The 12,818-nt window shown below is 46.9% G+C and overlaps 1 protein-coding gene across 1 annotated transcript; it reads right to left on the reverse strand.

Moving 5' to 3' along the window:
- Positions 1–469: 469 nt before the first annotated feature.
- LOC310748050 (somatotropin) lies at positions 470–9,031 on the reverse strand. The gene is made up of 5 exons (XM_083583577.1): positions 8,869–9,031; positions 5,299–5,465; positions 4,793–4,909; positions 2,326–2,487; positions 470–870 (listed from the first exon to the last, which is right to left on the reverse strand). The coding sequence occupies exons 1-5, from the start codon at positions 8,924–8,926 to the stop codon at positions 670–672; spliced, it is 705 nt and encodes a 234-aa protein (XP_083439703.1). The 5' UTR covers positions 8,927–9,031; the 3' UTR covers positions 470–669.
- Positions 9,032–12,818: the final 3,787 nt, after the last annotated feature.

Raw genomic sequence — 12,818 nt, forward strand, 5'->3', positions numbered from 1 at the left:
AATAAAAATGTGCGCCCCACCCCCAAGACCATTCCCAACCTCCCAAAATTTCAACACCTCTTGCGTTGGTTTGACCCCTTTCCGTTTTAACAGTGCAAATTCTGCCGCTGAACTCAGTGTGCTTTGATTATACATAATTTTGGTTTTAGGCACTTTCTCTAGAATGTCAACCCAGCATAAGTTGAGAGTCACCCTTGCTTCAGACCTTCATACAACTTTCATGAAAGGTGGAAGGGGGCTTCTAAGGACACGTCCTTAGAACATGCACGATTGAGAACCCACCTAACACAAGGTTCCTGACTATAGGGAGGTTCAATGGAGCATGCTTAGAAGAGTCCGTCCCCCCCCCCCCACTTTCAGGCCTTCACAGTTGGAAATAAACCTGATGGTGGCAAGGGTAAAGAAGCCCCCTCGCTTGCAAAGGCCTGTCTGAGTTGATCCAATACAAATAACAACGTCTGAATGGAGCTAGAGGCAAAACTGCATTTATTTTTGCAAGTACAAGGAAATGTAGAGGGTCCTTGCAAGCAGAGCTACAGAATGCACGACATTTTGCTCTTGACTTGACTCAGGGTTTCCTCACATGCACACACAGCAGAGGTATCAGCAGCGCACTAACTCCAGGCCTTGGGGAATGGTACCGAAGGGAGAGGTAGATCTCTTCTGCCCTCAGATGGTGCAGTTAAGTTCCCCGAAGCGCCGGCACTTCATCACTTTCAGGTAGGTCTCCACCTTGTGCAGGTCCTTCTTGAAGCAGGACAGAAGGCCGTAGTTTTTCAGCAGAGCGTCTTCGCTCCGGAGGTTGACGTCAAATTTGTCATAGGTGGGTCTGAGCAGCTGGGCGCCCCGTGAGCTCCCGTCCTCCAGCTCCTGTGGGAAAGTACGCTCTTGCTAATGGGAAAGGTGCTACGACAGACCTTTAAAGCCCTAAACGGCCTCGGCCCAGTATACCTGAAGGAGCGTCTCCACACCCATCGTTCTGCCCGGACGCTGAGGTCCAGCTTTGAGGGCCTTCTGGCGGTTCCCTCCCTGCGAGAAGTGAAGCTACAGGGAACCAGGCAAAGGGCCTTCTCGATAGTGGCGCCCGCCCTGTGGAACGCCCTCCTGTCAGATGTCAAGGAGATAAACAACTATCTGACTTTTGGAAGACATCTGAAGGCAGCCCAGTTTAGGGAAGTTTTTAATGTTTAATGTTTTATTGTGCTTTTAATATTCTGTTGGGAGCCGCCCAGAGTGGCTGGGGAAACCCAGCCAGATGTGCGGGGTATAAATAAATTATTATTATTAGGAAACATGGCCCTAAATCCCAAACTTGGGAGATTTTGAAAATTTCCCACGGTTTGCTTCATGACTAATTACAAGAACCGCTGCCCTGTGTTGTAGGTGGGCAGAGGCTTGCATGCAGCCCCAGGAATGGGAGAAGGCAGGTGGAAGGTGTCTATTGGCAAGCATTTGAAGCCTATCTCTCTAGGTCAGGCTTCCTCAACCTCGGCCCTCCAGATGTGTTTGGCCTACAACTCCCATGATCCCTAGCTAGCAGGACCAGTGGTCAGGGATGCTGGGCATTGTAGTCTCCAGACATCTGGAGGGCCGAGGTTGAGGAAGCCTGCTATAGGTCCTTCTCAGCCTGGCTGCAAAATCGAGCACAGGCAGTTTTGCAATGGATGGGTTGAGATGCAGCAACAGCAATGCGGAACTCAGCAGCAGTTACTGTTTCCGGCTTTCCCCCAAATGTGGCTTAATTGCAAGTTGAGAGCTTTAAATGCCTTGTTAGTAAAGGTAAAGGGGCCCCTGACCGTTAGGTCCAGTCGTGGCCGACTCTGGGGTTGCGGTGCTCATCTCGCTTTATTGGCCAAGGGAGCCGGCGTACAGCTTCCGGGTCATGTGGCCAGCATGACTAAGCCGCTTCTGGTGAACCAGAGCAGTGCACAGAAACACTGTTTACCTTCCCGCCGGAGCAGTACCCATTTATCTACTTGCACTTTGACGTGCTTTCGAACTGCTAGGTTGGCAGGAGCAGGGACCGAGCAACGGGAGCTCGCCCGATCGCGGGGATTCGAACCGCCAACCTTCTGATCGGCAAGTCCTAGGCTCTGAGGTTTAACCCACAGCGCCACCCGCGTCCCAAATGCCTTGTTGGGTGAGGCCAAAAGAGAAGCTCACATGAGCACAACTTGCATACTTCAGCAGCTGGAGTTCAGATGCATCTTGTCTCCAATATTGGGAGTTAGCACACAGTCATTGTGGTTAGGAGGGTGATCAGAACTGCAGCTTCACTCAAAGGGAACTGCTTGCCCCTTTGCCCCTTGGGAACAGATGGCTTACCCTCATAAGAGTCTGGATGCCTTCTTCCAAGTCTTGGAGTTTTTCATACACTCTGTCCGAAGTCCCGAAGACCAGACTATTAGTGAACACCCTGCTTAGGAACCGTACAGGACCTAGCCAGGACTGAATGAGAGTCAGCGAAAACCTGAGCAGCTCCATGTCCTTGAAGGGAAAATAAACAAAGAGGCCAGTGTTAAAAAGAACCATAACGAGCCACTCATTTCCCTCCCACCATAGCCTTCAAGACTGAAGACACTCTCTTAAGTACGTCATCTCTGTGCCAAACCAGCTTTGCACAAGCAAAGCAAAACACTATTGTGGTGGCCCCACAACCTTGAGATTCGTTCCCTGGAGGACTTGCCAAAACCTGAACCTGTACATCAGGGGTGGGGAATCTATGGCCTTCTTGACGACAGCTCCCATCCTTGACCACTGATCACATTGACGGATGAAATTGATGCGGTTTGGAGTCCATGTGTTTCCATTAGAGCAACAAATGTTGGGTCGGATCAAGGAAATGGTTTGAGAGGGAATGCTGTGCCCTGGGTTCAATGTGTGCCTCTTTGTACTTACAGCCCTCTCCATCCAACCCAATAACAAGGTAGATAATGGTATAAGTAAAGATAAAAAGGTAAAGGGACCCCTGACCATTAGGTCCAGTCGTGACCGACTCTGGGGTTGCGGCACTCATCTTGCTTTATTGGCCGAGGGAGCCAGCGTTTGTCTTCAGACAGCTTCTGGGTCATGTGGCCAGCGTGACTAAGCCACTTCTGGCAAACCAGAGCAGCGCACAGAAATGCCGTTTACCTTCCTGCTGGAGCGGTACCTATTTATCTACTTGCACTTGGACATGCTTTCGAACTGCTAGGTTGGCAGGAGCAGGGACCGAGCAATGGGAGCTCACCCCGTCGCAGGGATTCGAACCGGCAACCTTCTGATCGGCAAGTCCTAGGCTCTGTGGTTTAACCCACAGCGCCACCCGCGTCCCTAGATAATGGTATACTATTATACTTTTTCCGTCCTTGAGCACCAAACGTCAACCTAAATAAGGGCACCATCTCCAGAAGATGTACAGCAGGGGTGGGGTGTCAAACTCCCAGATGTCAAACACCCTCAAAATCTTAGTTCCAATCGGATTTCTTTCCTTGCACTGCTACTAATACTCTCCTAGAAGAAGAAGAAGAAGAAGAAGAAGAAGAAGAAGAAGAAGAAGAAGACAATCTCCCAAATGCCATGTCTAGCTGAACCCCATGATACCCAAAGTTACCTTTTAAGGACTTGGGCAGAGGACTTTCCCAGCCCTATTCCAGGAGACCCTTACATTTCACTGAAGTGAACCTGGAGTCATTTGCTTGAGTGGGATTCAATTGCAAACCAGCTAATTTAGTAGTTGGTCTGCACAACAAAACTGCTTATGATCCCTGAATCTGATTTTTTTTCTGCAGGAAGGAAAGTGAAGGGGAAAACACTGCAAAGGGTGGAATAAGGCTTGCTTTGATGCAACATCATCTAACCCACCCTCAAACAAATCAGAATGGATGCTCATTCAACAGTAGGCATCTAGGTTCTCTGCAAACAAAAACAAGGTTGCCAGGAAGCACCCTTGATAACTTGCTAAAGAGTAGTGAATGCCAGATGATGCTTATAAAGCTGACGGAGTGCATTCTCTCAATGGGCACGAATGGTTGGGAACATTCCTACCTCAGTGGTGGAATAGTTACGTTATTTGGGACAAGTTATGTTCAGATGGCAGCTGGAGAGAAAATGGGATTGCAAAGTATTGTTGCAGAAGTTGGGAGCTGCCCCACTGTTTGCCCAGTGGGACAATGGGAAGCTGAACACACAAAACACGCAAATTCCAGATTTTGCACCTTGATGCAGCCATTCCATAAAATAATCAATAAACACACAAGACGGATCAGATGAAGACAGAGAACTGAGGCTTAGATCTGGTCAAGCGTACCAGTCTTTTTCCAAACAGCGCACCTTGCTGGAGGAAATAATTCCTGAACATCGAGATACCACTTCAGTGGTTAACTTATCTGATAGACCTTTAAAACCAGAGGAATCTCGAGTATTAAATCTAGGTCTAGGTTTTGTTCCTACTCCCAAGTATTCTGCATTTCAAACCAGGATGGATTGATTTAAATTAATTTCAGACTCTGTGAAAGGATTCTGTGGAACTGTAACAACCCTTCGTGTGGATTATTGGACTCTATGGACAGGTGAAATAGACACTTATACATGTATGGACCTTATGCATGAACGGACTATAGAATGAACTGACCCACTGGGTTCTTCTTTTTTTGTTGAAAACTACAATTTGATACAATGAATAGCATACCTTATTTATTCAAAAGTGCAGCCGGTTACGTCTTGTGTGTTTATTGAGTATGTTTCACGTAACCATAGGTTTGTTGTTGTTTTGCTAATTCCATAAAATAAGGCAACAAGGGAGGCAACCTACTGTTCTTTGCTGGGCATCGTCCTTCCCTGTGGGCGCAGGGATGGTTTCGGAATAACAGTATGAAGACGGAGAGTTTTTGTTGGAGTACCGCTGGGCTTCTGAGATGTAGGAACGTTCCTGTAAAAAAAAAGCACAAAGAAAAAACAAAAGCCACAAAATGCTACAAGGGTTGCTTCCTCCATCCACTGTTTAGCCAGGAGCAAAGGTGGAGTAGAGGTCAGATATGGGGCTGCCAAGCCAAGTTATAATTGTGCCTGAGCAGCACTCAGCCACCCTTGTTCACTGTCAGAAGGTATGATGATTTAGAAACCAAATGGTACACTATGGTAGAATCTACACACATATAAAAAAACGCTGTGAAAATGCTTTTTAAAAAAACGTTTTGAAAAAGACACAGAATTTGGCATAGCTCACTGTCGCCATCTACTGTCACATTTGTATATTGCACTTTCCAACACGTTCAAAACGTTTTATTTGCAGCTGTACAGCTGAGTCCTATTACTCACAAACTCCTTGAAGGTGTCAGCTGCAAGCAGGTGAAGATGCTGTGCCCTTATAACTGCGTTGGCAAACAGGCTGGAGAGGGGCATTGTGGGAAAGGCCGTTGTTCCCTTCGGCCATTGCAGGGCCAGGATAGTCAGTGCAATGACAAACAGAGAAGAAGGTCTGGAAGCTGCAAAAGAAGATGGAGGCTGAGAGTCTCAGATCAAAGGACAGTCCTCTACAATGCGTGCAACATAATTGAAAGAAGCAATGTGACACTTAAGCAGCTCCTTTAAATCCATGCTTTGTGCAAATCTTGCAACTTGATATATTCTGCTAAAGCTGAGCTCCAGTCTAGGTAGATCTCTGTTCATCTCTGAAAAGCTTTATAATCAACCTGTAAAAACGACGATGCGGAACCTGTGGCCCTCAAGATGTGATATGACTCCAACTCTCTCCAGCCCCAGCCAATGTTGCCGGCAGTCAAGGATGATGGGAGTTCAATGACATCTGGAGAGTCACACTGCCTTTTCAAGTGAGCAATGTTGAAGGTTACAAAATTTGAGCTGCTATAGAGCTCAGATTTCACATCTTCTACAATGACCTTAGGGATGCGGGTGGTGCTGTGGGTTAAACCACAGAGCCTAGGACTTGCCGATCAGAAGGTCGGTGGTTCGAATTCCCGCAACGGGGTGAGCTCCCGTTGCTCAGTCCCTGCTCCTGCCAACCTAGCAGTTCGAAAGCACGTCAAAGTGCAAGTAGATAAATAGGTACCACTCCGGCGGGAAGGTAAACGGCGTTTCCGTGCGCTGCTCTGGTTCTCCAGAAGTGGCTTAGTCATGCTGGCCACATGACCTGTAAACTGTACACTGGCCCCCTCGGCCAATAAAGTGAGATGAGCGCTGTTTTCTGTTACCTGGTTATACCACTGAGAGTTGCTTCTGAACCGCACAACCATCTTTTCTGGAGAAATATACATTTAGTAAAGTGTGAGCCCTCCCAGCGTTCTTCCAGAGGAAGCCATGGCATTTTAAGCAGCCTTTGACTGTGTTCAGCATATGCCCAGGTGAGATAGTTATCCTCCTTTGGGATGGGGGCAGGTTTGGCAAAATAATTCCTGCCAGTTCTTGCTGTTGACATGGGCAGGCGGGCTGGAGGTTGTATCCCAACTCACCTTTTCTATTATTTCTTCAAACAGATTAGAAAGGCAAATCTAGACAGCCACCTTCTTGCACCCTCACCCCAGTATTTGGGCTCTAAACTAGAAGCAAGATTTGCTGGGAAAGACAAATACCTTATACCTGCTCAGACCTATGGTCTTAACAGCCCACCTGCACTTGACATGAGCCAACAGTGTGACGTGGCAGCTAAAAAAGCCAATGCAATTCTGGGCTGCATCAATAGGAGTATAGCATCTAGATCAAGGGAAGTAATAGTGCCACTGTATTCTGCTCTGGTCAGACCTCACCTGGAGTACTGTGTCCAGTTCTGGGCACCACAGTTCAAGAAGGACACTGACAAACTGGAACGTGTCCAGAGGAGGGCAACCAAAATGGTCAAAGGCCTGGAAACGATGCCTTATGAGGAACGGCTAAGGGAGCTGGGCATGTTTAGCCTGGAGAAGAGGAGGTTAAGGGGTGATATGATAGCCATGTTCAAATATATAAAAGGATGTCACATAGAGGAGGAAGAAAGGTTGTTTTCTGCTGCTCCAGAGAAGCGGACACGGAGCAATGGATCCAAACTACAAGAAAGAAGATTCCACCTAAACATTAGGAAGAACTTCCTGACAGTAAGAGGTGTTCGACAGTGGAATTTGCTGCCAAGGAGTGTGGTGGAGTCTCCTTCTTTGGAGGTCTTTAAGCAGAGGCTTGACAACCATATGTCAGGAGTGCTCTGATGGTGTTTCCTGCTTGGCAGGGGGTTGGACTCCATGGCCGTTGTGGTCTCTTCCAACTCTATGATTCTATGATTCTATTCTATGATTCTATGATTCTATGCACTGAACTGTTAGTCACCTTTCTGAGACCTTCTGCAAAGGATCTTTTAGCTAGAAATATTGGGGACTCAAGTAAGCAGCTGCAATGTACACGGTGCAAGTAGTCTGCCTCTCTGCTGGCATTTGAAACAAGCAGCCTGCACCTCGTCTGACGTTTGGTGTGGACAGAAACGAATGGGGAAAACGAGAGCAAAATGGAAGCAGTCATTGGTGCATGCAGACAGCAGGGGGTGGATGTTCCCCAAGCACGCCCCAATCTTCCCTTCAGAATCATTGCCTGACTTTTGAGGTGCCCTTATTATCACTTTTCAAGATGAGGTGAGTTCTTTTTTGCAGTGGTGTAGTGGTAAACTGTGAAGTGCCTTTGAAGAGAAATTCAACATGCAGGCAGTTGTGTTGAATACACACACAAACACACAACATAGCATCACAGCCAACTCATTAGGAACAACATGACTGCAATCCCGTGTGTAGTTTCTCGGGATGTAAGGAGGCCATGATTTCAATCCTGTCCTGTATTCCTCTCTGTCAGTACTGTTTCCATTGTGCTACAGTTCGGCTTCTGCTAAAACCTAAATCATCATCATCATCATTATTAAAATTTGTAAAATTTGCCCTTCATCTGAAGATCACAGGTTGGTTCACTACATAAAAATACAACACAGTGAGAACACAAAATACATAATAAAACAAAAACAAAACAATGACTCCTTCAATATGAACACAATTAATTATATCGCTAATTACATAATCAATGTCAGTGCATTTCAGTGGAAGGGAAACATCAGCAACAGTGCAGAAAATAGCACAGTTATGTGATGTTCTTGGACTTAAAAAAAAAGTGAATGCTGCTAGTATTTCTGTCTGCGTGACTTCTGTTACTGATCTCAGGAAAATGCGTGAATTGTGGCAATCCCTGTCCTTGTTTTTATTTCTGACAGAAGTCTCCAAATTCACTGCCTGTGAGTAAGCGTAGCTGAACTGGTGGAGCAGGAGGCTCTTAATCTCAGGGTTAAGATGGTTTTCAGGTTTAGCAGCAGTTTGAATGGCAGCAGTTTTCTTCCCCTCCACCCCAAGCTTGTCACACTGGGCACAGGAGTCACTGGGCTGATAGCTGGAGTGGGGAAGGTTTAGACTTCCAAAGCATGTCACCCACGTACAGTCCATGTTTCGTCACTTAGCTTGCTGAGCATGTTGAATTCTTACTATTACCTGAACTTACCTGACAGCTGTACCTATTTGCACGACAGACTCCCCTGCCTTGCCCTCCAAGATTGCTGGATGTCATTTTGCTCCTGGTTTCATAAAACCCAAAGTTATGAATTTGCTTAATATTAGCACGGAGAACGACATCAATCAAACCAGCAGCTAATTCTCAGATATAATCTTAATTAGATTGCCATCTTTCTGATGCACAGAGATTTCCTCAACTTTAGCAGCTGCCAAACCGGCCAAAACATAACAGGTCAACATTTTCCCCATGAGGAAATCTGCACCCATTGGATTTCTGCAGAACTGGCCGTTATAGAGGACGCAGAATCTCTTTCGTTCAGAAATATGGCAACCTCCCTCTTCTTAACATGCAAAAGCATACCTGAATCCATGTCCCGCTGGCAAATCACTGAGGTGTTTGAAGGCAGTTTTTCTCTCATCAGTACTACTTAGTGACCCACCTGAGCCATACTTATATGCCAAGCATATAATGTTTATTGATTGGATGCGTAAATCCATGCTTGCGTTTGCTAACCAGCACATGTGGATGCATATATGTAGAGGCTATCCATGTCAGTTGGCAACAACAAGGGTGTTGATCTGCATCATCAACACCTGGGCAGATGAGTTAGGACAACCTGATCTCAGCTGTGTCCACATAGGCTGTTGGTACACCGCCAAAATAGGCTTGTGATCAGGGGGTGGGGTGTCACAATGCCCAGCGAAAATTCCACCATCTTCCTCGCTAGAGACCTCCGGCCAAGGTGAATGTTGGATTTGACTGTCTGTACCTGGTTGTTGGGGACGCGGGTGGCACTGTGGGTTAAACCACAGAGCCTAGGACTTGCCGATCAGAAGGTTGCCGGTTCGAATCCCCGTGACGGGGTGAGCTCCCATTGCTCGGTCCCTGCTCCTGCCAACCTAGCAGTTCGAAAGCACGAAGTGCAAGTAGATAAATAGGTACCGCTCCGGCGGGAAGGTAAACGGCGTTTCCGTGCGCTGCTCTGGTTCGCCAGAAGTGACTTAGTCATGCTGGCCACATGACCCGGAAGCTGTACGCCGGCTCCCTCGGCCAATAAAGCAAGATGAGCACCGCAACCCCAGAGTCGGTCACGACTGGACCTAATCGTCAGGGGTCCCTTTACCTTTTACCTTTTTACCTCGTTGTTGACAATTGGAATTAGATTCTGCTGTTGGCATACATGATTGTTGTACCAATTTTCTCTTGCTAGGTGGGGACTACAGTTAGGGCAGGGGCCTTCTTCTTCTTCTTCTTCTTCTTATTATTATTATTATTATTATTATTATTATTATTATATTAATACCCCACCCATACCAACAGAATATTAAAAACATGATAGAACATCAATCCTTAAAAACTTCCCTAAACAGAGCTGCCATCAGATGTCTTCTAAAAGTCAGATAGTTTATTTCCTTGACATCTGATGGGAGGGCGTTCCACAGGGTGTGCACCACTACCGAGAAGGCCCTCTGCCTGGCTCCCTGTAACCTCACTTCTCACAGGGAGGGAACCCCCAGAAGGCCCTCGGAGCTGGATCTCAGTGTCCGGGCTGAACAATGGGGGTGGAGACGCTCCTTCAGGTATACTGGGCTGAGGCCGTTTAGGGCTTTAAAGGTCAGCACCAACACTTTGAATTGTGCTCGGAAACGTACTGGAAGCCAATGTAGGTCTTTCAGGACTGGTGTTATATGGTCTCGACAGCCAGTCCCAGTCACCAGTCTAGTTGCTGCATTCTGGATTAATTGTAGTTTCCGGGTCACCTTCAAAGGTAGCCCCACGTAGAGCGCACTGCAGTAGTCCAAGCGGGAGATAACTTGAGCATGCACCACTCTGGCGAGACAGTCTGCATGGAGACTTTCTAACATGGAGCTTCTTCTTAAACATGGAGGCCAGTTGCTGTTGTTGTCATCCATCTGTCTCAAAAGACAATGGAGCACACCTCCAGTGATAAAGTCAGCTGTAATACTCTTGCTACACAAAGAGACTGCTGGGTCTCAGAGGTGGCAGCTCCCAGGAGAACACCTCTAGGAACTGGAAGGAATGGGGCTGAAAGATGGAGATTGTTGATGCTGCTGTGGACACCAATGAGGTGAGTTCTTTTTTTGCAGTGGTGTAGTGGTAAACTGTGAAGTGCAGGAGCTCATGGCCATACCTTTGCAGAGAAATTCAACATGCAGGCAGTTGTATTGAATACACACACAAAGACACAACGTAGCTGTCAGGGAATCAGGAGCAGGAGCACTGGGGAGAGAGGATTGGGAGAGCGAAGGGGAAGAATCCGAGGGCAGCGTAGGGGAGTATGACAGTGGCCCGAGAGATTCCATGAGCTTCTCCAGCGAATCAGAAGATTCCCAGAAGGGGGCGCCGATGGTCAGGGCAAGGGGGGTCCCAGGGGGGACGCACCAGAAACAAGGAGCCAGAGGGGTACCCCAAAGCAGCAGTGGAGGATCGGGACCAGTTTCCCCACCAGAGCGTAGTGGGGGGGAAGAGTCACATGTGTCAGGGGCAGTGTCTCCTCCAGAGAGGGAGTCAGGGCTGACCACGCCTCCAACGGAGGGGAGGTCAGTTGCAGCTAGCCCCCCCGAAGGGGGAAGCAGTGACAGCAGCAGTGGAACGGTCAGGAGGAAAGCTGCTGGCTGGGCGCGCGCGCCAAGTTAAAATGTGCAGGCGCGCGGAACAGCAGGAGACCCGGATGGGGAACCAGCTCCTAAAGCCCGCCGGAGGGAGGGGGAAGGCTCAGGGGAATCAGCGGGAGAAGAGGCTAGAAAGGGCGGAACCCCGGCGGGCAGGCGGACCCAGAGGAGGAAGGAGCAGCGGAGAAGGTGGAGCAAGGCTAGAATCTTAAATTGGTGTCAAGGGGGAGGAGACTCAGACGGAGCATCAGTGGTCTGACACTTTAGACGTGGGGCTGCGCGCTGCGGCTCTGGAAGTGAAACTGAACTTCAATAAAGACTTTTATACTTAACAACGAAGCAGTGTTGGTCCTTTGTGAGCTGGGACCTAGGGTAGCTCTGACAGTAGCATAACAGCCAATTCATTAGGAACAGCATGATTTCAATCCCGTGTGTAGTTTCTCAGGATGTAAGGAGGCCATGATTTCAATCCTGTCCTGTATTCCTATCTGTCAGCACTGTTTCCATTGTGCTACAGTTCGGCTTCTGCTAAAACCTAAATCATCATCATTATTAAAATTTGTAAAATTTGCCCTTCATCTGAAGATCACAGGTTGGTTCACTACATAAAAATACAACACAATGAAAACACAAAATACATAATAAAACAAAAACAAAACATAACAAAACAATGACTCCTTCAATATGAACACAATTATGTAATTGTTAATTACATAATTAAAGTCAGTGCATTTCAGTGGAAGAGAAACATCAGCAACAGTGCAGAAAATAACACAGTTATGTGATGTTCTTGGACTTAAAAAAAAAAAGTGAATGCTGCTCATATTTCTGTTTGCGTGACTTCTGTTACTGATCTCAGGAAAATGCGTGAATTGTGGCAAATCCACTCTACAAAGAGAAAGACTGTTTATGTACACTACGACAGTTGCACAGATGTTGCTTGCCCAGAGATGGAAGGAAGATGACTAATAAAGATGATGGACTATGCTGAAATGGCGAAAATGACCAGGAAGATCAGAAACCAAGAAGATCATAAATTTAATAAAGAATGGGGGAAATTTATAAGTTACTTAAAAGAACACTGTAAACAATTAAAAATATTGGCAGGGTTTTGAAAACATTTGCAATGTCACAAGAACCACGGTAAGAATTGAGTGTTAAGGGAATATGGAGAACAGTATATGATGCAGTTGGAAAAGTATACTATGGAACCCATGGAGGGGTGGAGGGAAGTCAAGGGATTCAGAGAATCCTAGGTATATATGATTATGATTTGTATCTGATTCTAATTCTCCACCCCCATCGTTCTGCCCAGACACTGAGGTCCAGTGCTGAGGGCCTTCTGGTGGTTCCCTCGCTGCAAGAAGCCAAATTACAGGGAACCAGGCAGAGGGCCTTCTCGTTAGTAGCACCTGCGCTGTGAAACACTCGCCCACCAGATGTCAAAGAGAAAAACAACTACCAGACTTTTAGAAGACATCTGAAGGCAGCCATGTTTAGGGAAGCTTTTAATGTTTAATAGGTCATTGTATTTTAATATTCCGCTGGAAGCTGCCCAGATGGGCGGGGTACTGTATAAATAATAGATGATGATGATGATGATGATGATGATGATTAAATGTAAAACTGAATAAAAAATATTTTTAAAATTTAAAAAAGCCATCACGATAAGTTATA

The sequence above is a fragment of the Podarcis filfolensis genome (assembly GCF_964270895.1).
Source record: "Podarcis filfolensis genome assembly, chromosome: 13".
Taxonomy (NCBI): Eukaryota; Metazoa; Chordata; class Lepidosauria; order Squamata; family Lacertidae; genus Podarcis; species Podarcis filfolensis.

Excerpts from the sequence above, each read along its gene's own strand:
- LOC310748050 (XM_083583577.1), bottom strand. The coding sequence starts at position 8,926 with ATGAGAGAAAAACTGCCTTCAAACACCTCAGTGATTTGCCAGCGGGAC. Across the intron at positions 4,910-5,298 it reads CTGACACCTTCAAGGAGTTT|GAACGTTCCTACATCTCAGA; the intron begins GTGAGTAATAGG and ends TTTTTTTTACAG. Across the intron at positions 2,488-4,792 it reads ACGATGCCCAGCAAAGAACA|GACATGGAGCTGCTCAGGTT; the intron begins GTAGGTTGCCTC and ends TTTCCCTTCAAG.